This window comes from Typopeltis vanoorti, chromosome 18, assembly GCF_054136105.1.
Source record: "Typopeltis vanoorti isolate ZY-2024b chromosome 18, IOZ_Tvanoo_1.0, whole genome shotgun sequence".
Lineage (NCBI taxonomy): Eukaryota > Metazoa > Arthropoda > Arachnida > Uropygi > Thelyphonidae > Typopeltis > Typopeltis vanoorti.
In genome coordinates this window covers 27,810,017-27,836,773 of record NC_143566.1, presented here as the reverse complement: position 1 = coordinate 27,836,773, position 26,757 = coordinate 27,810,017, and the positions used below count along the sequence as shown (strand labels likewise).

At 35.2% G+C, this 26,757-nt stretch overlaps 1 protein-coding gene across 3 annotated transcripts in view; it reads right to left on the bottom strand.

Annotated features, from left to right (window-relative positions):
- Positions 1 to 1,599: 1,599 nt before the first annotated feature.
- Positions 1,600 to 26,757, bottom strand: part of Nfs1 (Nfs1 cysteine desulfurase) — a 161,081-nt gene continuing 135,923 nt past the window's right edge. For all 3 annotated transcript variants that reach the window (XM_090408057.1, XM_090408058.1, XM_090408059.1), the window contains exons 12-14: positions 18,214 to 18,297; positions 12,713 to 12,802; positions 1,600 to 1,706 (exon numbers count right to left, since the gene is read on the bottom strand). In XM_090408057.1, coding sequence (XP_090264183.1) covers positions 1,643 to 1,706; positions 12,713 to 12,802; positions 18,214 to 18,297 — 238 coding nt within the window. In that variant the 3' untranslated portion in view covers positions 1,600 to 1,642. The remainder of the gene's footprint in view (positions 1,707 to 12,712; positions 12,803 to 18,213; positions 18,298 to 26,757) is intronic.

Sequence of the window (26,757 nt, the reverse complement as noted above, 5' to 3'; positions counted from 1 at the left end):
TAATCCAACCAATATTCCATGACATTGGATATCTCAACAAACAAAGTGCATAACTTTACATTTACTAACATTAAACTGACAGCAATTTTCATATGCCTACTTTTCCAGCCCACTCGAATAATCCAGCAAGTACAGCATTACTCTGCCTATCTTTGCTTCATCTGTTTATTTTAATTTTTCTAATAAAAGTGTCTAGTCACCTCACCTCACCTAACATTACACAAATAAGACATATCTTGTTGATAGTAAATTGCATACGTAAAATACATCACATGAGAAGAAGCTAGATATTCAATAGGTAATCTTTGTGTGTTTGAGATAAAATTCACATTTTATCTAACAATATTTAGTTAATGTATACATTAACTAGTTAGTTTACACATTATCTAGTTAAAGTGTAGAGCGCATTTTTAGTTTTCAACTTTAACTGAAAGGTACAGGTAATGTGAACAATTACTAGGAAATCTGCAGATTAATGGAAGTTTGCACATTAGCATTGACATATACATAACTGTTTTATATCCTCTCTCATACTGTATTTATCACCAGTTGCTTTTCTGCTTTTCAATAATATTCATTCAATTTTTTTATTTCAGCAGCCAGGAAACGTAAAGTAGTAAACATAATACTACTTTATATTTTCTGGCTGCAGGCTGGCCTTCCTCTTTGTTCTGTTGTTCTTGTGAGCTTCTGGAATAATGTTACAGTATTACTTTAATGACAGTATTCCAACAAAAATATCAAGAAATATTATTATTATTTTAGACACCTCCAAGGAGTCCAAAGACTCATCGAGAGAGGGCACCTACTTTATAACTCTGTCTCCGCTACTCAATACACCAACTGACTGCAACTACACCAACGTCACCTACTGCCGACCACTACCACTTCCAAAGACAATCACAAACATCCATGCCCGAGGCGGGATTCGAACCCGCAGCCTTTTGGCTGGAGAGTGGATACGCTCACCACTTGGCCAGCAAGGCTGGCATATATAACAAATATGGAAGGAAGAAAAAAAAAAAAAAAAAAAAATACAGTATACACAATTACTTATTCCAAGAAAAAAAAATTAAAATTTAAGCAACAAAATTCTGTAATAATTATGTTTCAATTTTTAGTAAATTTTTGAATATCATATTTTTTGAAATCAAATTAGAATTCAATGCATCCAAATAAATAAAAATTATCACATTTTGCATCAGAGGCACAAAAAAGAAACATTTGTGTTTGTTATGGACTGCAATTTTTTTCAATTTGTATAGTTTACTACTCTCTATTCCTATGTGTTAAGTACATTCTGTGATTTGGAAATCTCTCGGATAGGAAAAGGGAAAAAAAAGATTTTATTAGTAACAGAAGTATGACTTTTTAAATAAATAATACCTAAAATAATGATTAAAAAATAAATGTATGTAGACAATGCAAATAAGTGTGGCTTGCAAAACGGAAAATTCAAACATATATTATTATCCTTTCAGAAAGTAGCACATCCAATGTTATGCATATAATGCTGTTATAGTAAACAATGAGGCTGCTCCGTTTATTAATTATTTATTACTTATTTAAGGTATTTATAATTTCTTGAAAGCATTGCATATTACATAAGGTAATAATTTTTACATATCATCTATCTATATCCTCAATGCTGAGTCCATTCTATGGACTTCAAGTCAATTCCTTCTTCTCGGAATTCCCACAGTGGACTTTGGAAAAAGATAAAGAAGGGATAAAATAAGAAAACATACACTTAGTTTGAATGAATTTCATAATTAACTAATAAATCAGAAATGTGATAGTTTAATTATTTAATTAATTTCATGCTTAAATAACTTAAGATAAAACAGCTATATATGTGAATCTTCATATTAATAAACTGTTGGACATAACAAAACTGACACCAAAACAAATTTAATATCCTCATATATTATTTCTGTGAAATATTTACAATTCTTTCAAAGATTATCCGTACTGATTACAATACACACACACACACACACACACACACACACACACACACACACACACACACACACACACACACACACACACACACACACACACAGGGTGCACAGAAAGCGAGCCCTAGAAGTTAAACAAAATGAATGCAAATGCACAGACTAGAGATAGAGTTTAGACTATGACTACTTTTCTGGTGTTGGCTTATCATATCTGTATCTATTTAGAACTGTCGCCCAAAATGTTCAGTTATTCTTAAATCAGAATAAAAGTTTTAGGATGTTAGCAGGCTTCTTAAGTTATCCTTGTTTATTTGCATATATGTAACATTTTCATTTCGTAATATGTATTCTGTGGCTTTTGGTGAGCAGAGTAAGCCAAATTTGATTTACCAATTTGGATAAACTGGAAGCAGTCTTTATGTATTTTGATTATGATTCAGACATTTTGCTTATATATCCCAAGTGTTCAGAATAGTTGCTCTGGAGATTAAAGAAAGGCAAGTAAGCCTATGGGATAAGGTTGTGATGTAATTCCAACAACAAATAAAAACAGTTGACTTATATAGCAGTAAAAGGGGTGACTTGTACGGTGGGGGGGGGGGAAGCAATTTTGCATGCTTCTGTGAAATTAAGTTGAGAGTTAAAGGAATTTCAAGACAGTGGCTACATCTAAAAAAAAAGGCTGGCTAATAAATGAGCAGACAGTTGCACAGTCCTTTTGAAGAATTCTTTGGAAGTTAACATGTAGAGCTAATAACGTTTTCTTATATCAAACCTCCTCACCCATACACACACAAGATTGCAAAACTCACATCATATCATTATGCAGACAAGTGGGTAAGGTCTTTCAAAGAAACTGCTGAAACAGTTTCTTTGAAAGAGTTTGAGACTGTTGTTCTTTAAGAAACAGTGAGAAAGGCTGCTTGGTAGAGAAAATGATGAGAAATTGGCTAAGTTTAAAGCTCTACTATATATTGAAACCCACATGAATCATCACATTTTTATAAGCTAAAAGGAAAGTTAAGTAATGATGGCATCAAGTTTGGCAGAATAGCACAACCATGACAACACCTAGAGACAGCAGAAACAGAATGCATATGAAAGTTATTTAGTGTGTATGTGTATGAGTAAGAGAGGTGGGAGGCAGGGGATAAAATGCTATCTATTAAGCTGATTGCCTTTTCCAGTACAGCATGGAGCATTTATAAGGTGTTTGTTTCCCCCCCCTCCCCTCCTCTCTCCCACACATCAATCCAGTACGCTTAAGATTGAACAGGTTTGAGATTTATATACTATAAGTATTGTAGAGGTGAGAGATCATGGATACAATGAATTTGTACAGGAATGTATGTCAGCCAGTCCAAGAAGAGAAATTCGATCATGCTGGGTGAGGAAGGGGGAGGGTTGAGTATTATCAAGAGGAAGTGAGGTCAATTTTATAAGAAAAAAGAAAGTTGGGTTTTGATAGCTGATTATTAAATTCATTAGATATATTCCATACCTCAGTGGAGAATGGCTAGTTCAATTCAATGGCTAGGCAATGGAATATCTTGAAGCATGGAACATACCGGCCTGGTTGGCCGAGTGGTTAGCGTATTCGCTCTCTAGCCAAAAGGCTGTGGGTTGGAATCCCGCCATGGGCATGGCTGTTTGTGATTGTCTGTGGAAATACTAGTGGTGGTGGTGGTGACAGGCAGTAGATGGCATTGGTATAGTTGCAGTTAGTTGTAGGTGGTGGTGGAAACAGAGAGATGTAGAGTAGGTGTCCTCCCTCGATGAGTCTTTGGACTCCCTGAAGGTATCACGTAATAATAATACTGCTTATCTGAGTAGTGCAAAGTTTGTCAAACAAAGAGGAATGGAGAAAAACTATGTATAGGATTTAAGAATAGTGAGTGAAGGAAGGAAGGTGTAGTGTGGAAGGAAGGAAGGAAGATGTAGTGTGGAAGGAAAGAAGGAAGGTGTAGTGTGGGTGAAAGCAAAAAAAAAAGCCCTGGAGCACCCATTATTGACAGAGAAAGGAAAACATTCACTATAACGTACAAGTGACTAGAGAGGAAACCTACAATCCAACTGCAAAAGGCAGAGGGTTAATCATAAGATGACAGCTTGGTAAGGAGACGTCTATGTCAGCCAGAGGATCTGCTGTGGATTGAGTGTAGCAATATTCATGTTGATGAAACTGATCACTGATTAATTGGTGGGCTCCTCCAAGTGATGAAGCTAGATGCTGATGATTACTCCCATTATTTTCAAATGACCTGAGATAAGAATAGAGTTTTGTGACTGATTTTTATTTCTCTTCTTTGTGATGAGCTGAATACAAGCTTGCTTTCATACTGTTGGAGTGATGTCAGATAAAGATGGAAGTTTGTGAAGATGGTTTTTTATTTTAATTTTTTTTATGTGACTTTCAAGAAATTTTGAAAAGATTTAAAACCATGGTACATTCAATACTGTGGGTATGTTATTTTTATTTCACAGAACAAAAAGTGAGACTGAGTGGTTGGAGAAACACCTGTTTCTCCAACTCCATCTGGTGTATTGGCACATCTCCAAAAGAAAGGGGAGAGAAAGCAGAGTATGAAAGAGTGAAAGCACGAAAATAAGGATTGTATTTTGTATGGTGATGTATTGATATGAGAAGTACTTGAAGGAGTACTTGTATGGTGATGTACTGATATGAGGAGTACTTTCATGGAGAAACATGATGAAATCATGTTTTTCCTGGAGCTAAGATAAAGGAGGTCGAGTTATGCTGTAAGGATGCAGAGAATTAAGGTGAAAGAAATGTTTCTTTTGGCTGGTACAAATGATTTAACAGGTGACAGGTGTGTTATACAAGAAGAAATGAAAGACTTGTTAGTGCATGCAAAAAAGAAGAGTGGGAAAGTAAAAGCAATGAGTCTGTTGCCACATTATGAAAGAGGTGAAATGGTGTAGGGTTTGTGGAGTAAGTTTGATGAAAAGAATGATTTATAGAAGGAATGATTTATTTATAGGATGGCTTGCATCTAAATGGATTTGGTGTGAGGAGTCTTGAGAAGGTTCACAAGTATAAAGTTAGGGAAACTAGAATGTTTGGGGGGATGCAGGTGAATGTATGTCCAGTCAACCTAGAGGTTAGCAAGTGGGGCGAATGATCACGATGCAAAATGTAGAAACCCAGGTTAACTTTAGTGGGTTAATTAACACAAAGTATAAGGGAGGTTGTGGGATGAAAGGGTATTGCAGCTTATTTATACTAATGCCAGAAGTATTCGAAATAAGGTTGAGAAGTTTTTGGCATTGATTAACACAACTCAGCCAAAAGTTATGGGGATTGGTGAAATGTGGTTGACTGAGGATGATATGGTCATAGAAATAAAATGAAAGGGATATAGTGTTTTCAGAGAGGGAAGAAGGAACAGGATGGCAGGAGAGGTTTTTTGTTAATGATAGCAGAGGAATTAAAGTCAAAAAGAGTAGAAGTATATGATGGAGAAAGGGATTCAGAGGGCAGTTCATTTGAAGCTATCTGGTGTGAGATAAAGGCCAACAGGACTAAATATGTAATTGGTTGCTGCTATAAGGGAGAATGTAGATGACATGCACTTGCAAATTAGCATGATTAATACAGATTGAATAATTATTTTAGGGAATTTCAACTAGGAAGACATAGATTGGGAGGAGCAATGGTCACAGACATGGAAGGAAATGGAATTTATACAGCTGCAAGAGATAAGTACCTGAGGCAACATGTAATGGAGGGGACACAAGGTGATCTGATCACTGCATCAGAGAAGTTAACGAGCCAATCTAGCTATGATTCTTTTGGTGGATAGAGAGCTTTCTGATTTATATCAATAATAAAATTTCATATGCATTGGATAGTCTGTAATCACAAATCTAATTAGTTAAGAATTAATTGGGAGCCTAGAGTTCTGATTTTATTTTGGCAAGAAACAAATGAATCCTCCATTTTAGGGAAACAGCAAAAAACCCATTGGTAATTTATTTTTATTATTGGTACTTTATTAACCTTGATTTCAATTTCTTTCATTCTGTAGATGATGGAAGAAGTAGAATATAAGAACTACTCAAGTTTGCAAATTAAAGTTATAAGGCCAAAATGTGGAGAATCCAAATAGACTTTCTTTCTCTCAACTTCCCACTTATACTAGGTTGTTGATGAATAGGGATACTTTACTAAAGTAAAAATTATGACATCATTAATTTTGATAAAAACATAAAATAAACAAGCATTCCTGTAAATGAGGAAAAATTTTATTGATATGAATTATCAATATTATTACAAGGAAAAAAATGCATCATACTATTTACATGAGCATCATACAACAAACTGATCATTTAATCTTCAAATACAATGGAGTTCATAAATTATAGGAAGATTTTTTTTTTGCTTGGTTAGAAATGAAATGATGCTTGGCAATATACCTTTACCTAAGTGTGAGCATACAAAAGTTTGTGTACAAATATCTTCATGACTGGGCAACCATTTATATACTTATGAAGGCTTTTAAGACTTCATAACAAATTGCCTCAGCATCCCAAAATGCATAACAGGTTCCTTTTCAAACAATTATATTGCTTATGGGAAGGATTGCTACACAGATGTCTATAGGACAGTAGTGAGGCCAGCTATGACGTATGCTATAGAAACTGTGGCCCTGAGGAAAAATAACATAAGCAGGATGGAAGTAGCAGAGATGAGAATGCTTAGGCGGATGTGCGGTGTGACCAGAAAGGATCGTCAGAGAAGTGACTATATGAGGGGAACAGTGAAAGTTATGGACTTAGGAGCGAAGATACAGGAGGCAAGGTTGAGATGGTTTAGTCATGTGATGAGGAGGGAGGACGAATATGTGGGAAGAAGGGTCATGCAGATGGATGTGCAAAGAAGGAGGAAGCGTGGGTGGCCAAAGAAGAGATGGAGAGGGCTGGTAGAAGAGGACTTGAGAATGAAGAATTTGGATGTGGTGACAGCCCAAGACAGGAGGATGTGGAGGAGACTCATCATCAACAGTGACCCCACTTAAGTGGGAGAAGCTGCAGAAGAAGAAGGAGATCAGTGGAAGTTGGAGGTGTGGAGATAGTGACAGCTATGCCAATGCAGAAGTCATATTATCATATACAAGAAGTAGAAAAATGGTGTGATATCATATTATTAAAATACTCTGGATGACAGATAGTTGTAACAGTTTTTTATTTATTTATTTTTTTTATTAGAAAGTAAATCATACTGGAGAGCCTCCATAGCTCAGTCAGTATAGATGAAGCCTTTTGGTTGGAAAGACGTGGGTTTAATTCCCGTCCATGACGTGAGGAACCGTTATCTGGTCTCATTTGACTAGAGGTGAGTTAGCTGGTCTCATGCAGAGGGAGGGGATTTTCTCACATGGAAACTTGGGTTTTTCGTTTCCCAGAACAGGCAAACCAGCCCCATGAACATACACACACACATGGATTTATAGCCATGAATACTTACAACAATATGTGGAAGAGATAGGGCCCCCTCACCACGTCATAACGCCCATAGTTAACAATGAGTCAAATCATGGTAGTGAACCTCCTAGATAGGAGATGGCACTTGAATGGGGGGAAATCATCTTGAACACGAAATTATATTCTTGTTTTAATCATTTACGTAAGAGTGGGAGCTGAGTTTGCATTTGAAGTGCATTCATGACTACTCTACTCTACTCTTATATGGAGGCTTTTTAGTTAACATCAGATTACCTTAGTATCAAATAATGCAGCATGCACGCACGCACGCACGCGCGCACACGCACGCACACACACACACTGCTACAACTTACCGGAATAAACTTACTATAACCGTCTTTAAAATCCAGAATATATTGATAATATGGTGATTATAAAAAACAGTACAACTTCTGCATCAATTTAACTTCTCAGTATCTGATACTGAAAAGTTAAATTGATGCAGAAGTTGTATGATCTGATGTTAACTAAAAAACCTCCATCTAAGAGTAGAATACTCATGAAGGCACTTAAAATGCAAAATTTGCTTGCCCACTCTTAGGTAAAGGATTAAAATAAGATTTCCTGTTATAACTTACTGGAAAAACTTGCTATAACTGTCTCTAATCCAGAATATATTAATAATATGGTGATTATATAAAAACAGTACAACTTCTACATTGCTTTAGCTTCTCAGTATCTCCACAGATCTAGCTCATACTGAAGAGACCTCACTAAAGGTCAAATTTGGTCAGGGAAAAGACTCATATATGCTATGAATTATGGAATACTGAGAAAACTTGAAGTTAAAAGCATCTGTATATAAGTAGCCTAGTCATCATGATCATGCACAAACTTCTGTTTGCTCATAGTAATAAATTAAAACAATAATGCAATTTCTCATCAAGTATAATTTACAGGTCATAAATGCATTTATTTTTTTTATTTTTATTTTGGAAAAAAAAATAAATGCATTTATGACCTGTAAATTATACTTGACGAGAAATTGCATTATTGTTTTAATTTAAGATGGTTTAATGTTAAATCTGGTGTGAGACAAGGATGTACATTATCCCCTCTGTTATTCATTATCTACATGGATTACATTATGAAGGAAAGTGGTATTAAACATGATATTGAAATTGGAGACGTTAATGTCAGCTCTTTGCTTTATGCGGATGATGTTATACTTCTAAATAAATCCGCTACAAGTCTGCAAGATTCTCTGATTAAATTGAATAACTATTGTAATATATATGATATGAAAGTCAGCAATAAAAAGACAAAGACAATGAAAATAGGCAGAATCATTGAAAATGTCAACTGTGTTATGAATGGATAACCTGTGGAACAAGTAAAACATTTCAGCTACTTAGGCACGATTTTTAGTGAAGATGGTAAATTCAATATAGCAATAGACAACAGAATCAGCAAAGCTGGTATGGTGGGAAGTCAATTGAATAAATTCATATGGAATAAGAGAGAAATTAGTTGGAACACTAAATTAGCTGTATACAAGACAGTGTTCAAACCAGTTTTAACTTATGGATCTGAGAGCTGGGTCAGAAGTAAAACACTTGACCAAAGACTAGAGACCGCAGATATGAGAGGCCTGAGAAAGATCAGAGGTGTGACCAGATGGCATCAATGGCAATATCATATTAAAAATGAGGATATTAGGAAAGAACTTGACATTGTCAGCATCCAGGAATGCGTTAGCAGAGCTAATCTCAGGTGGTATGGTCACTTAAATAGAATGGGAGAGAAAAGATTAGCAAAACAAGTGTTCTCTGCCAGGTTGGCAGGAAAATGACCCAGAGGAAGACCAAGATATAGGTGAATTGATACGGTACAAAGTGCCTTAGACCAGTGCTTCCCAAACTTCTAGATGTCAGGGCCCCCTTTGCAAAAATTAAAATATTTCACGGCCCCCCTCGAAAAAAAAATCGTAATAGAGAGATATATTGTTATAATATTTATTGTATTTATATTCAGTACAAAACATACACAGCGAATATCACAAAAATCAAATGCATATATTACATTTTTTGCCTCTTACCGTTTGGTTCTGAAGATGATGCGGGCTGTTCTGGTAAAATATGAAATACAGTCCTTTTTTTTTTTTTTGAGTCTGTTTCTGCTTCTTCTGATTGTTCGCGGGAATTTTTTTTTATTTTTTATCAGCCACTTATCCATCTCAGGGTTAAATTTTTTAAAGTAGAATAGATCAAATAATATCACCACTTACCGATACTGGCACACCACAGACTGATAACATGAAATTAGTGAATATTACCTAAATAAGGGAATCCCCGGACCAGGAACATTTTTCTCTTTTGTGACTTTTCTCCCTTTACAGTAATTAAGCCTAACTCGAAACAGACAGCAAAGGCAGGTTATTAAAACGTGCATATGATTGGTGCGGTATTAACAAAAGATCGCGCAACCGAAAGATAAAAGCATAGCTGACAATTGAGTTGAAATGCTAACTCTCTTCAACCGAATTCCATATGTGAAACTGCCATAACATTCATTATATATATATATATATATATATATATATATATATATTACTTAGTTTTAACACGTTCGGTTGAATTTTATTGCTGCCTTGGGAAATCGAACTCACACACACATCTAATTAATAACAATAGTTTTTAGTTAGATACTGTGTTTGCCCATGCAACATAGGTTTTGTTTCAGTCTATACAGCATAGTTTCTGTATGAGGGGACAAGTGATTCATTAATTAGTGTGTTTTTATTTCAGTTGTCTCTAACTGCACTATTTGTTGAGAAATATATTACACAGACTCCTCATACCTTATTCACTGGCATAATAAAAGTACTTGTTTTTATTGCCTCTGCGGGAGGGTGTGTTGTTTACCACTGCAAGCGAGTTACTATTTCCCCACATGAACTTGTTTAAGCTTTTTTTTTTTCATGTGTGAAGTATATGCGAAACTTTTATTGGTAACAGAAAACTAGCTCGGATGACAGCGACAATATAAAACGAGTTTTGATATGTATATAAAGTCAATATCAACAGTCCCTGATTACGAACGTGTGATAAAAGGGACAGGAAGATTTGGAGCTTCCTTGGAGAGCATTCGAAGTAAATACAATTAACCACTGCTTTGAAATTAAACATATGAATAAGCAATATTTACTAATATTCATTAAGTGCCGAAATACGGTGGAAGCAAAGTTTGTAAACTAACACCAATGTGTGAATTTTTCCATTAAAATACAAAAAATAGCAAAAAAGAAATAATAAAATAATAAAAATTAAATACGTTTGTTTTAAAATAAAAAAATCTACTTAGTCTTAAAACATTTTAAATTTGTTTTCATTATTTCACGGCCCCCAAGGGGGCCGCGGCTCACAGTTTGGGAAGCGCTGCCTTAGATGATAGAAATATAAGATCTGATAATGTTGGAGTCTTGACAAGTAACAGACTGATTTGGAGGAAAATTGTAGACAGGAAGTTGGTAATGATGTAATTTTTTTCATGTAGTACTATCATATCCTGTACACCCCTTGAGGGTACATGGCAAGAATTTGATGATGATGATGATAAATGCATTTATTTTCTCAGGGGCTCATATTGGTGAGTAAAAGTATGACAAAACTGAGATACTCGATCTAGACCTCTAATGCCTCAAAAAAATTCCTCCACTTCTTCCTTAGTAGAACCTTCAGTGGGACTATAAGCAGAAATAAGTCTCATTGTCTGGTTCCCCCACTCTGATATTAGCCCACATCATTCTACCTGATACCGCCTGCTATTCACGAAGATTATCCTCAAATTTAGTGTTTAATATTATAGTTACTTTCTTTTCCTCGACTGTTATTTCCTGAATATAACATCTTGTACTTGTTGCTTAGATAGATCTTGCCTGTTTTTGTCTTCTTTGCTTTAGTAACACCTATTATGTTGATCTAGTACTTATCCAATTCTTCTGCTAATTCTATTTCTCTTTCATTGATACTTCTTATGTGGATGGTGCCAATCTTTAACTCTGCTGATGTTGAGTTGGCATTTGTTCAAGTAACTGATTTTTTGTTGTTCCCTGGTTCCCCTAATGAAAACAATGGGGGGGGGGGGCTTGTTTAACTGAGCAATGTCCTAGCCAGCATTAAATTCCATCATATTGTATCATCATTATGAGTTGTTGTTTAAGCCAATAACAATACAATTTGTTCGGCTAAATCCCAAACTGCCAGCCCATCCTCGTTCATTCAGTATCCAGGTAGATATCCAACTGGGTGCATCACAAAAAGGTGAAGATTGGACATTAGGTGGGAAGCCCTGATCAGTTCTCCACATTTTCCTAAAGGTCTCCTCCCAGTTTTGATCCTTAAGTACCCTATATAAAGGGTTTGAATTAAACTCTGATAATTATATATATATATATATATATATATATATATATATATATATATAGAGTATTGGCTAAAATAAACAAAGTGGAAATTAACTATCAACCGAATCACAAAATTTCCATATTACCAGATCCTATACTAGGTAATGATTTAAAAACAGAAAGCTTAGGAATAAACAGTAAATAGAGGCGTACAAACCTGGAATAAAGACAATTACCAGAAATGGCAAATTCCAATACAACGGAAGGCAGAAATACTAGTACAAATTTGTAACAAAACTAGAAAAGGATATATCTATCCAGCATTAAATTCCATCATATTGTACCATCATTATGAGTTGTGGTTTAAGTCAATAACAATACAATTTGTTCGGCTAAATCCCAAACTGCCAGCCCATCCTTGTTCATTCAGTATCCAGGTAGATATCCAACAGATACTACTTATGAATTAGCGATCATTGCAGATGCTCAGTCATAGGTTGTATGTGATGCGTAGTGTGTATATTCTCAAATCGTCTACTCAACTCAGCCCCCTTCCCCCAAGATTAAGTAGACAAAAGTGAAATTATTATATCTGAAGAATACTTTCTATTGAGAAAAGGAGAAAAATACATAAAAAGCTTTATAAAAACATTTAAATGGCCAGCCAAAGAAGTAGCACACTCTTCAGTAGAAAATAATATCTCATTGACTGCATTTTTTTTTTTTTTATTATTTTTTTTTTATATATTTGGTATACCAGATGTTTTATAACCTAATGTTATTCAGGGATGTAATGGTCACAATTTTTCTGTTGTGAATTATACATGACATAAAAAAAAATCAAATCAGAAAACAAGTGAAAGATGTATAAAAAATTAAAAAAATAAACTTTTGCTGTTACCTCATGCTCCTAAGCCTCTGTACATGATAAATACATTTCTGTGCAGTATAATCCACTTCTGATTCAGTTGTAAATCGTCCAATTCCAAACCTAATTTTTTTATTTATCAGTGAAATTAAAATGTCTGTTACATATTTTAAATTTTCAATTAAACATATATTTATGCAAGTACAAAATTCTTGAATATTTATTCAGAAATTCTGCGTAAACATTTTATTAATATCAATTTAAATTAAAAATTTTGTTATCATTTGAAATGTAAAATTTCTGTATGAAAAGTTATTATTTTACAGTAATTTTGTTAAACTGATCTAAAAATTTACATATTAATCTATGCAATTTATACAAGAGAAAAAGAAATAGTACTCACAAAAGTTTAGTTTTATGTCTGATGAAGTACTATATTATATTCAAAAGTTATATTTTACAAGAAATTACTACTTTCATTCATATTTCACTCTAGTGCAAGAAAGAGTCTGCAGACAATATCTTTGTGAATAGCTTTTTTTTTTTTTCATATGACTTTTTTGCACAATGAAGGACAATGTATATACATTCTAGGATGTATCTTCTGCTTTATGGGACATATATGGAAACTTGTAACAAACTCAAGCCCTCTCATTATGGAAAAATCTGGTTATGTTCCATTACAGAAATATGGAAGAAAACCAAAGCATAATTTTTGTTATTGAATATAATATTCTATCTAATCCAGAAGAAAATCTTTTATCACTATCATAGACTTGCTTACACTATGATTAATTGTGAATGAAAACATGAATATAATTTCTTGTTATGTATCATATACTACCCAACCTAAAACATGCTACAATTAAGTTCGGAAACATAAAATAAAACCACACTGCTTATAATGACATAAAATATGAAAGCACAGTGACTTTGAAGTACAATATATACATCCTAGGATGTGTGCTCTGCATTACTGGACACGTATGGAAATTTGTAACAGAGTAAAAAAATTACAAATATTTCATAATATTTGTTTATTACAATTATTATAATAATTATAAATTATTACAAAAAACAAATAATTTGATTACACAGGCTAATGTATTTCATCACATTCATCATAGAAATTACTGTGATGAATGTGACAAAAAAGGCTGGATACCACTGCTCTGGGCAATTGGAGTGATAGAGATAAAGGTTTCCCAGATTTAAAGCAATTTTTCCTTCAAAATTTGTTAAGGTTTGGATAATTTTTTAAAAAAGAGGCACATTCCAAGAATAATTTTCTATATTTTTGTTTGCTACGTGAAGTAAGGTGAATTTTTTCCAGCAATCTTGAGTGATGGCCTCTAAGCGTGAAGTGAATATAGTGGTGGTAATAGATGCAGTTTTTGTGATCAGACTCTAGTGCTGGCAGCCCTTGCTGTTTGGCCATTAGGAGGGCAGGTTACAAACATATGGTAGATGGTTTGTATATCTGAATGGATATGGAGTTAGGTATCTTGAGAATGTGTTGTTCGGTGAGAGTTTGGAAGCGCGAAGTCAGGGAAACTAGAGTATTGGGGGGGGGGGGGGGGGCAGTCAAGTGCATGCCTTGACAAATACGCTGGCCCACTTGCTCCTAGTGAGCAACATCAGAATGGACAAAAAAACAATATTTTTTATTTAATAAAATATAACTCTCTAAACAAAATCTTTGTTGGTTAATTTTTTTAAAAAAGAGGCAGATTCCAAGAAACTGGAATGCAGCGCATCACTGATCACTCCATGAAACTCCTATGCCTTACTGAGATATAATATAAAAATGAGAGGGTCTTGGGACAACTAAATTTTTTTTTTTTTTTTACATGCTGAATAGGGTCTGATAATTTATCGAGCCCTGGTCAAGTGTATGTGCAGACATTCTTGAAGTGAGTGAGTGGAAGAATGATCAAATAATACTGAATGTAGTTCCTCAGGTTCTAACGTGAGTTGGATAATCAACAATAATCAACACAAGTTGTGAGGGAGGCTATGAGTACAAAGGGGATACAGCAGATTATGTAAATTAATGCTATTTAGAATAATGGAAAGGGGTTTCTGGCACTGCTCAGTTCAACATGGCCAAAGTTATAGGCATTAATGAGACAAGGCTGATGGAATTATGATATAGTCAGAGGGATAAAATCAATTCTTTCCTTCTGATGATAAAATGTATATTTTCAGAGAGGACAAAGTGAACAGGAGTGTTTTGTTAATGATAACAGCGAACTGAAGTCAAAAATGTAAGAGTACATCAGGATGACAGAGGACAGGTCATTTGAGACTACCTGGCAGTACAAGTATCAGAATAGCTGTATATCCAGAATTAGATGTACATATAAGGTAGGAGCTGAGATGAATGACCAGTATTATTAAGCAGAAGTAAAAAAACAAAAAAATGTTGTGGAGAAGTATATAAAGAGAAAGGTAATTAGCAGGCTCATGAGCAATAACAAAGCACAGGCAGGAAGAGTAATCTGTATTCTAAGGCAGGGGTGGCCAGAGTTTTGCAGCAAGAGCCATAGTTACCTACCAGAAATTGTTAAGAGCCACATCCCAAGGTAATATAAATATAACTACATTGCCAAACAGCATATGAACAATTGTTAAGAGCCACATCCCAAGGTAATATAAATATAACTACATTGCCGAACAGCATATGAAAAGCAAATTTCATCAAGCCACTCAAAAACATTGACAATCGAGCAGCAAAATACAGCTTATTAGGGATGGCAAACAAACATTGATGATTTTCAGAGAAAAACATCGATTTTTCCCCCTTTTTTTTTGGCTTTGTCTCGAGTTTTTTTAAATTATTATCATCATTCAGAAAAACTTGTGATTGCCCCATGTCTGCTAGAAAATTAAGAAAAATTATAAATATTTTTTATTTGTTAGTTGAGCCACATGCAGCTCGCAAGCCGCAGTTTGACCACTGTGGTTCTAAGGAATGCCAAATTAATTATGCGAGGTAGCTACAAATGAGGTCAGAGGAATGGATGCTTAGACATCGATTATAACTCACGATATTGATGTCTAGTGATTATTACATTATGTTTAGTGGAGAAAACACACATCTACTAACTAAATTATATAGCTAATTAGATTATTAAGTCAATATTTCACCTTGGTCACCATGGCATTTTCATGGACATAAAGAATTATACTAAGCATATACATGCAGGCACGCCAGCAGGAAGGTACTGATTGTAAAAGGCAGGCTCCTATAGTACTAACTGGCACCTCTATGGGTTCAGTGATGAAGTCTTACTCAAGGTCTCAAAATGATGGTCTACTAGATATTTGGTAATGAGATGTAGCCTAATTTGTTTAGATTTGAAAATTGTTATAGTGCTGTGGTGTCAGATATAAATCAGAGAGAAAGTATCTCTAATTTAAATCTGACTCTGTATAAGAAGACAGTTTTTTTCCATTGCATCTGGTGATCTGTATCTATGGCATGGGCTGCCATCCCAGAATGGCTGTAGTGCAGATGATGAACATTGTGTCTGCATCCTTCTAAACAAACATTAGCCATTCTTCCAGTTTGTCTGAAGTATACAAGTTTGCAGGAGAAAGAAGTTCCTATTTTCCCAATATCTAACTCTTTTTTTTTTTGGCTGTAATTCATCTGCCATCATTAGCAGCACTCTGTCCTGTCTTATTTTCTATATCCTCTCTTAAAATACTGTACCTGTCACATTCTATTCCTGTAACTACATAATCTGCTGTCAGCCATTGCCAGAAACTCTTCCTTCTTATTCCAGATAGTTCTAGGATTAGTATACAAAAACTGTAGTATTCCCTTACCCCCTCCCGACTACTTTTATATCTTGTATTGAATATGCCATTCAATTTCTCGCTTGAGAGACCAGATTCTGCATTTTTTTTTTTTTTTGGTCACTCTCAACACTCCCTTGCCTCATGGATGCCCCCCCCCCCCCACTACACACATCCACCCTAACAACATTAACTTTTACTGACTTTGTGCTTCTACACTCTCGGGAAACAAAGCTTTTTCTAGACAACAACTCACTCCAAATCCATTTATACAGTCCATCTGCATTATACAAGACCTCCAAGTCCATCCAATTCAATCCACATGTCTATAAACTCCACACAATTCCTAGTGCAAAACCTGTGCATTGATTCACAATCATTGTCCTTCTCTTCAATTCATCTCTATCATAGCATATAAGAAGACTTAAAAACTTCACCCTTCACTTTTCTTTCTCATTTCTTCAAATAATGCTTTCATGTCTTCTCTTTCTCATAGAATATATTTCACTTTCAATTCATTAGTGCCAGCCAAAACAGTCAATTTTTTCACTGTACCTTTTGTATCCTGACAGCTTCACTAATATCGATTTTCACACCAGAAAAGCAAGATTTAGTCATGCTCTCATTTGGTACTTCTTATGATAGAAACACTAAAAATTTTTTTCCTTATCCTGCTTCTCTCACTTTTTTATATGTTTTTGTATCTTACCTCACAACTCTCTTGTTTTTTACTTTCTCAGCTCTACCAACTTCTGCAATCTTTCAATCTTGTTGCTTTAACTGTGGAATCATACATGTACACAATAAAAATTAAATTGCATAACTATCTTCTTAAGATTCTTTTCTTAAAAAGAAAAAAAATTCATTATATATCAAACATATGGGGTTAAAAATGGAGGGAAACTTCATGTTTTTCTTGAGAAAGAGGAGATCATCAACAAATTATGTGCTCTCAATGGTTGTAGAAGATATAATATCTTGTATGCTTAGTGAGAACAAATATCAAATATAATATCATTATTGCTATCTTCCTATCAATATTTTTCTTCAAATTAGTCTGTTATCTGTATAATAAATTAATTTTTACTGTGATTCTATAGTTAAAGCACAAGATTGAAAGATTGCATAGTTACCGATTCTCCACAAGTCTCATTATACAAAAAACCTTGTGCTTTGTCCCATGAAAGACTAATGTAAGAATGCTATTTTTTTCATGAGATCCTCTTTGTTCTTCTGGATCTCCACCATTGTACTTTCAATATTATCACACACATTTACTTGATTTTCATCCATCCTCAATATGTTTAAGAGTGAACATAAATTAGAAGACTGCTCTAATTTATGAACCTCTTTACTATTATACAACAGATAAGAAAAGCTAATAAATACCTTAACTGGAAAAAAAAAATTACAGAGAGGAGTTAGATAAATCTTCAAGACTGGTCACAAACAATTCTTAATAAAGAAATGCTAAAATCCATAAATAGTAATTTAATCATCAGTATCAAAAATCATAAACATGCAATTACTTAATTAAATCAGTTACACAATTAAGAAACTTCTCCAGATTTTGCTATAGGTTTATCACCCCAGGATGTCATATAGAGCAGGACCAGTTTTAGAACATCCAATGATCTGTTTGAAGCTTTCATTAAATCAGATAAAGTCTGCTTTAATAAGCCAGTGTGTTAGTTAGCTTTTGAAACTTATTTACATAAAGATTTTCTCACCTAATAGAGGAATGTGCCAGATCTTCTTCTGCACCTATTGCACGCAGTACATAAGATGGTTCCAGTGATGCAGATGTGCATGCACTAAAAGTGAAGGAAAAATTATGTACACTTTTTCATTTCAAAATATTTAGGTTGAAGTATTTAAAATACAGAAAGATTATTTCAACTTTCTAGACATCAAATTACTATTTAAACTCTCAAAATAATACTATTGAGGTCCCTAATGAGAAGCGAAATACTTTTCTTCAACATTCACTTTTTTTTTTCTTAACAGAAAAAAAAAAGAAGATTATTTTCCAATTACAGTGCAGCATCTGGGCAACTTGCTGCCGTTAATTTACAAAAACACAAGCAACATACATACCTATCAAGTCAGAAAGCATATGCATTATGGGAAAATGCTTTTAAAAACAAAAATTCATGCAGCTAAGACATTTGGGTCTAGAGGAGACAGGCATTCTTCATAAGATTCTTTTCTTAAAAAGAAAAAAAAATGCATTATATATCAAACATATCGGGTTAAAAGTGAAGGGAAAGTTCATATGTTTTTCTTGAGAAAGAGGGGATCATCAACAAATTCCTGATACGTGCTCTCAATGGCTATAGAAGATATAATATTTTGTATGCTTGGTGGGAACAAATATCAAATATAATTATCATTATTGCTATCTTCCTATCAATATTTTTCTTCAAATTAGTCTGTTATCTGTAAGGACCAATTTGTCAAATTTTATATTGTAATCTTCTAAGAAACTTGAAGAAAAAAGAATTTGAAAACAAGAATCGAACCTTGGAAATTCAATGGCAAATCCTGAAGAAAACATTGACTGATTCAGCCAGAAAAATCAGAACTCCACGGTGGACTCAGGAAGTTAAAGAGGCAGTGAAGGTAAAGAAGAAAGCATATCAAAAGTTCCTGGAAAGTAAGTTGGCTTGCGCTCTTAGAGAATACAGAGAAAAATGTAAGAAAGAAGCATTGTGTAAAACTAGCTAAACGAAAGTCATGAGAAGCCTTTGGTAAGAATATCAGGGAAAACTATAATATATATATATATATAATAAATAATAATTATAATAAAAAATATCAGGGAAACTAGATCATCAAGGGAGGAATGCAGAAAATGTGTCTGTGGAAAGTTCAGCTATTGTATGTATTCTTTCACCAGCCACATGGTTATGTAGCTGGTGAAAGCATGGAAACATGCTTTGGGTTTGGCCCTTTTGAATATGTCTGGAGATGGAAAAGATAAAGTTCTACAAGGCCAGATAGACTGCATATCTAATTCTAAGAATAGATTAGATGGTAATTTGTTATATATTTGTCTATACACAAATGCCAGGAGCATCAGAAACAAAGGGGGTTGAGTTTATTGCTTTATTGAATATGATGTGGCCTAAGATTGTTGGCATTAGTAAAAACTGGCTATCAAAATCAGATATGGTAACTGGGATCAAGTGTAACGAGTGTACTATTTTTAGGAATGAGAGAAAAAATAAGAGGCGGGGGAAGTACTACTAATATCAGATGACTTAACTCCAGTTAGGGTAGAAATGCAAGAAAACAATGATAGTAAGAATATGTAGCAGTGAGAGCAGTGAGCTTGAGGCTATCTGGTGTGAAGTGGAGACTAACAGAATGAAATATATGGTGGGTGCTACAGACTGGTGGCTCAGTTGCAGGGGACAAAGAAATGCATTGCCAATTTAGTCTGGGTACTAAATGAGTGATCATTATGGGTGATTTTAATTATCCAAACATTGATTGGGAAGAAGAGAAATCTCATGATAAGAATGAAGAGGAATTTGTTGAATTGTTGCTAGACAACTTTCTCAAGCAGCATGTGACTCAAGGTCAAAGAGTGTTGGATTTATTCATAGTGTCAGAAGAGGTCTCTGTTAAGAATATGACTATTTTACCACCAGTTGCTGACAATGATCATGCTGTGCTTTCTTGGGAAGTATCCAGTTATACTGATGTTCCCCATTAGAACAGGTTACATGCTGAACTACAAAGCTGGGAATTATCATCAACTTAGGAGAATACTATCTTTTGGTCCCCTGATATCAGTTACTGAATGGGAAAAATGTCAGTAATGCATGGGAACCTTTGAAAAGTGCTTAAATGAGGGGGTATCTGAATGTATCCCTACTGTTCGAAGAATAAATAGGGTGGGAGTGAAATGGATGTGCAACTTTATTAAGCAAGAGATCCCCAAGAAGAAGATGATATGGAAAGAATATCATGAGAATAAGAGTGAGAGGAGTTATGAAATATATAAAGCTCAAGCCAGAAAAAGTAAGACTATTGTGCAGAAAGCTAAATCAGAGTATGAAAAGAAATTGGCTATGCAAGCTAAAGGCAATCCAAAAGAATTGTATCATTATGCCACAAGCAAAAGAAAGGATTAATGTGGAAGAATAACTTCATTGAACAGATGGTACTCTAGTGTCAGAAGCTAATGAGATTGTTCAATTAATGTGTGCTCACTTTATATCAAGCAGGTGTATGCAACATGGCATATAGTGCTACTGCTACATTGGATGAAGAGTTGCATTAAAATGAGGTTGAAGAGCTGTTGAATAGCATGGATAAGAATTTGTTAACAGGGACAGATGTAATATCAGCACATTTACTCAAGGAATGTTCAGCTGAACTGGCCAGGTCTTTCAGTTGTTTGCATAACTTGAGTCTCAGCTCAGGATTGATACCACATGAATGTATGATAGTTCCATTGTAAAAGGGTGGTGCAAAAACTGATTTGTCTAACTACAGACCTATCAATATCTCTGGTGTGGTAGTGAAGATTTTAGAGAAGCTGGTAAGAACTCACATACAGAAATGAGTAGATAAACCAGCTATACTCTGCAAGGAACAGCATGGGTTTAATAAAGGAAGGTCATTTTTAGGAATTTGCTTATATTTTATAACTATGTTATGGCCGAGTTGGATAAAGGGAATGGATACACATGATACTATTGGACTCTGCTAAAGCTTTGGCAGGATTAAGCTTGGAAGGGTGTTGCATAAGTTTGAGGATATGGGATTGGAATATAAACTCTTGACTTGGATCAGTGGATGGTTCACAGACAGATATCAAAAAGTAGTATATGGTGAGTGTGAATCTGCTAAATTTAAGGTGACCAATAGTGTACCTCAGGGTTCAGTCCTAGGACCATTATTGTTCAATCTATACATTAATGACATTAGGAAGGTTCTAACAGGTGATGTGCAATTGTTCACTGATGATGTGAAGATAGGTAGAGCAATTAGGGATGCTCCTGACATCCAGCACTTACAAAATGATTTAAATAGGCTGGAAATTTGAGCAAAAGAAAATGGCTATCAGTTTAATGTTAGTAAGTGTAAAGTTATGCACTCTGGCATGATGAGATTGCCAGTGGCATATTATATTAGTAGGGTTATGCTACAAGAAACTGATGCGGCTAGGGATCTTGGCATAATGGTGGATAGGAATTTGAAGTTCAAAGGTCACATAGCAATTGTTTCAAATACAACTCAGAGGATAATTGCGATGATGAAGGGAACCTTGATATGAAAGGATAAGGAAGTCATTTTGCCTCTTCATAAGGCCTTGATATAACCACACTTAAATTATTGGGCGCAGACTTGATCTACTTGGTTACAAGGGGATATAGAAGCTGTGGAAAGTGCGCAAAGAAGAGTTACAAAGATTATATCCAGTTTGTTGGATTTAGATTATGAGGTCAGATTGCGAGTATGTGTATTGAACTCTGGTTCACAGGAGAAAGAAGAGTGATATGAAAGATGTTTATAAACTTTTGAATGGATGTTATAGCGTTTAATAAATATATGTTATTTATTAAACTGTGCTATTTGTATATTTTCTACTATATGTACCACACAGAGTTATAGTTTCCCCTTTAAGTTTTTACTTCACCTATGCCGAATTTATGTTCCCTCCTTTTTTCCGTGCCTTAATCGTTTATCAGAAGTATGACTGACTCTAAATTCAACTGCCACCAGCCATACATCTGCGACTTATTCAGTCCCTTAAACCCTTCAGCCTGGCAAATTTATTTGTTTTTCGACTGCGCCAGCAGACTGAATTTCTGAGAGTGAGGGATTGAATTTGTGAAATGATGGCAATGCAAGGACAACTTAAGCAGAAAATTCTAATTACCTTACTTCTCAATACTTAGGCTAGTCGTGGTGATATCCTATCAGCACATGAGTTCATAATTTTTTTTTTTTTTAGATAGTGCATTGGCAAGAGGATCAACATGGTGTTTAACAAGTCATTTATTTTAACAAAAAATTGCAAGTACATGTTACACAAGTAATTAGATAAGGCTATCCTTCCTAGCTTACCTAAATTCGGATTTACACACACCATTCTATATCATACACTACTATACATTACATTACTGTACACTACTCTGTTATATAACATAGCATTATACATAATTAAGACAACACTTATTTTATACCTTCACATAGTTGTACATATCTGTAACACAAGAATATCAATATTTTACAGCTACTCACAAATCTTTTACAAACAGTCCATTATACTAAGTGAAGGTTCTGTAAGGACATCTCATGCTATTGCCTTGATTAGGATGCTTCTTGTTCTCACTTGGATGCCGTGGCTTGATTCGAATAACGAGCAATATCTTTCCTTTTTTCTTCCTCTGTAGTCTGCGACCGGAAGCCTTTCTTTTGAAGAAATTTTTGTGGAGACCTGGACTTCACTTTTGAGACTTTTCATCAGCTCCTGGCCACAAGTACTAGTGGTCACTGAGAAACATGGCAACTTCAGAACTTCTCAGAACACTCGACTAACACCTGTGACCCCTGGCCACAGGTGCTAGTGGTCACGGAGAAACACGGCAACTTCGGAACTTCTCAGAAAACTCGAGAACCCTGGAGGATGAGTAAACATCCTTTCCTACTCACCAGGTCACTTTAATTGCTTTAATATCCTTTTTTGTTCTTTGTCTTTTCCTCCACAAATTTCGCACCTATCTTCAGCCGCTGAAGTTACTTTCATGCTCTTTTTTCCAATGTCTTTGATCTTGATGTTTTTTTCAACTTTTACAAGTGCCCATGACCTTTTCCTTTTGTTCTCTGAGCAACTTATGTACTGACTCATTCCATAGAATAATCCTTCTTCTTTGTTTTGAACATAATAATTTTACAGGTAACATTAATTCATACATATTATATGTTACAACTAATTTTTTTATTTTACATCACTTTACATTCCTATTTTGGCCAAACAGGCAGGATAGCGAATATCAGAATTTCAGAACACAAGGACTACATTCGGTTTCACCAGTACAGCCACTCTGGGCTTGCAGACCATGCTCTGGATACTCGCCACAGAATACATTGGAAGAAAGCCATAGTAAAACACCGAAGCAAGTATAAATTCGAAAGTTAATTCATGGAATCAGCCCCAGCCCTAAAAAACGTGCCCAACCTCAACAAATTTGGATGCATGAGACTGCCCCAAATATCTAATATAGCCTGCAAGGGGGCATCATCAGGACTTTAGGAATAACAGTAGTTTCCTCGCTTCTACCTCATTTGCTGTTCTAGTGCCTGCATGCACGTGTCTTAATCTTAAGTTCCCATGAAGATGGCAACGTGACGTTGATGAAATATAGGAAGTATATATTAAAGTTTATTTTAATTTATATTCCAGTTTATGTTGTGAATTCCTTAAGTAATTCAATAATCATGTACAGTCAATGTATAAGCCTTTCTACAAGAATTGCAATCATCCACAGAGATTCTATCGCACACAATGCCTGCCAATACAGTAAACTGAAGCTGAAGTTATCCAGACAACTCAATCGTTTGATCTTCCTAAAACGCTGCCAGGATAATCAAGTAATCAAAAATTGTGTAAAATTTAAGCACCGTTTCTCTTCACAGAAAGCTCTCTGAATTTATAACCGCAATGCGCATTCTCCTAGCTGGCACAAACAAAGCTATTCTAGTGCTAGAGAAGGAGCTTTCCAACACTCTGAATCATGAACTTTGGATGATTTTATATGACGTCTCGTGCACTTCTGCAGATAAAGAATTTGAGAAAATAAGGAATCGACACATCAAGAAATATGATAACCTGAAAAAGAACTCTACCTCCGATCCAAAACTACCACCCAACACAGTAGTCAACCTTTCTTCCATGGATTTGAAGCCTGAGGCACTCAACGTTCATACACATGGCCACAATTTCACCACTGCTCTGAGAAAAATACTGGCCGAAGATATAATGATCCAGATTGAACGCAGTATCCACCACCTTCCAAACCACATCGCCAACAATATTAGACTGGATGTAGCTTGTGTTCCCACTAAAGCAAGACCACCAAAAACCAACATATCCAATAGTGAATACAAAGCTCTGCAGGAAATGAAGAAAAACAAAGAAATAATAATCACCAAAGCAGATACGTGGAACGGCACCGTGGTTCTCAACCATACTGACTACACAGGTAAGCTAAATGCTTTATTACTAGATCGGGCTACCTACTGCCCTATTGAATATAATCCCACTAACTCACAAATCAGAAAACTCCATAGGCTCCTCAAGAAGATCACTTCTTGGCCTGCGGAAGTCACCAACAAATTAAAACCATTTAATTCTATACCCCGTATATATGGACTTCCAAAAATTCGTAAACAAAATGTGCCATTAAGTCCCATAGTGAATGGCATAGACTACTCCCACGTAGAAATTAGCCAAACATTTAGCCAAAGAGCTCACACACTATACTGGCAACACACCATCACACATAAAAAACTCAGCCCACTTCAAAGCCAGTATAGAAAACCTTACACTCCAACATACAGACATAATGGTCAATTTTGACATCTCCTCCCTATTCACAAATGTCCCACTCAAGGAAACCTTAGAGCTCATCCAAGCCAAATTTCCTCCCGATATTTCAGCCCTATTTCAGTTCACAATGAACTCAGGCTATTTCGTTTTGTAGGGAAAATTCTACAAACAGATAGAGGGGATGCCATGGGTTCACCACTCTCCCCACCCCTGGCCATCTTCTTTATGGAGACTTTTGAAGAGAAAGCCTTAAACTCTGCCCCACAAAAACCTACTATATGGCTTCGCTATGTTGATGATATGTTCGCTATTTGGCTACTGACTCAGATACACTCCTCTCCTTCTTGACACACTTAAACAACCAACACCCCAGAATCAAGTTCACCTTGGAAAAAGAGGATAACAACAGCCTCCTTTTCCTAGACACACTAATCACCCACCAGCCTAATGGAACCTTGGTTTTCTCAGTTTATAGAAAACCCACCCATACAGGCAGGTATATTCACCAACAATCCCTCCCCTCACAACAATTTGGTGTTATTAAGACACTACATAACAGAGCTAAACTAATCTGTTCAAATGACAAGGCCCTAACCACTGACTAAATCACATCCATAACATGTTCTCAGCCAATGGCTACAACTCCCAAAAAATACTAAAACCAGTAAACCACAACCCCCCCTCCCCCCCTACATAATAAAGATTACTCTAAATCAATCACTATTCCCTACATCCAGGGCACCTCTGAAAAAATAAACAAAATCCTAAAAAATTTCGTTATATGAGAGTGGGGAAAGAACATGGGGGCATTCATGGAAGTTAAGTTTGTTTGTAGTGAAGAAAGGAGTAAGAGCTAGGTTTTTCTCTGAGTGAGTGAGTGGAATAGTTTTTTAGGGGTGGTGAGTGCATATAGTGTTGAATTCAAGAGAAGGTATGACAGTTGGTGTGGGTGATTTATGGCCTCCCTTGATGAGTCCTTGATTCCCTGGAAGTCTCAGATAATAATAATAATAATAATATAGAAGATAAATATCAGGAAGGCAGCAAAATATTCTGGAGGCTACTGAAAAAGCTTAGAAATCTAGGAAAAGTACTTTAAAAGGAATCAGAGATGATAAAGGTGACATGAAAACTGAAGAAAATGATATTCTAGATGTCTATAGTAATTACTTTAAAAGATTGTTAAGTAAAACAAGTAGTGTCATTATGAAGTAGAAAACTCCCAACAGAAATGCAGTCAGGAATACATATCCATACTTGAAGACGAAAAAAGTCATCAAAAGCCGGAAATGTGAAAATGCAGCTGGAGTAGATAAAATTCAGCCAGAAATGTTAAATGTGGAGGTAGAGTTTTACTGTGGCTGCATTATGTAATTCAGAATGCCTGGTCAGAGGGTCAAATGCTAGAGGATTGGAGAAGAGCTCTCATAGTGCCCATCTATAAAAAGGGAAATAAAACTGAATGTGAGAATTACAGGGATATTTCTCCATTGAGTGTTCCTGGTAAGATATATGCAGGTATACTTGAGAAACGGCTAAGAAAAATTGTGGAGGAGAAGCTTGGTGAAAGACAAGCTAGATTAAGGCCAAATAGAGATTGTCAGGATCAGATTTTCACTTTAAGACAAATAGTTGAGAAATCATGGGAATATAGCAAGGATCTGTATTTAAGTTTTGTTGATCTGGAAAAGGCATATGACAAGGT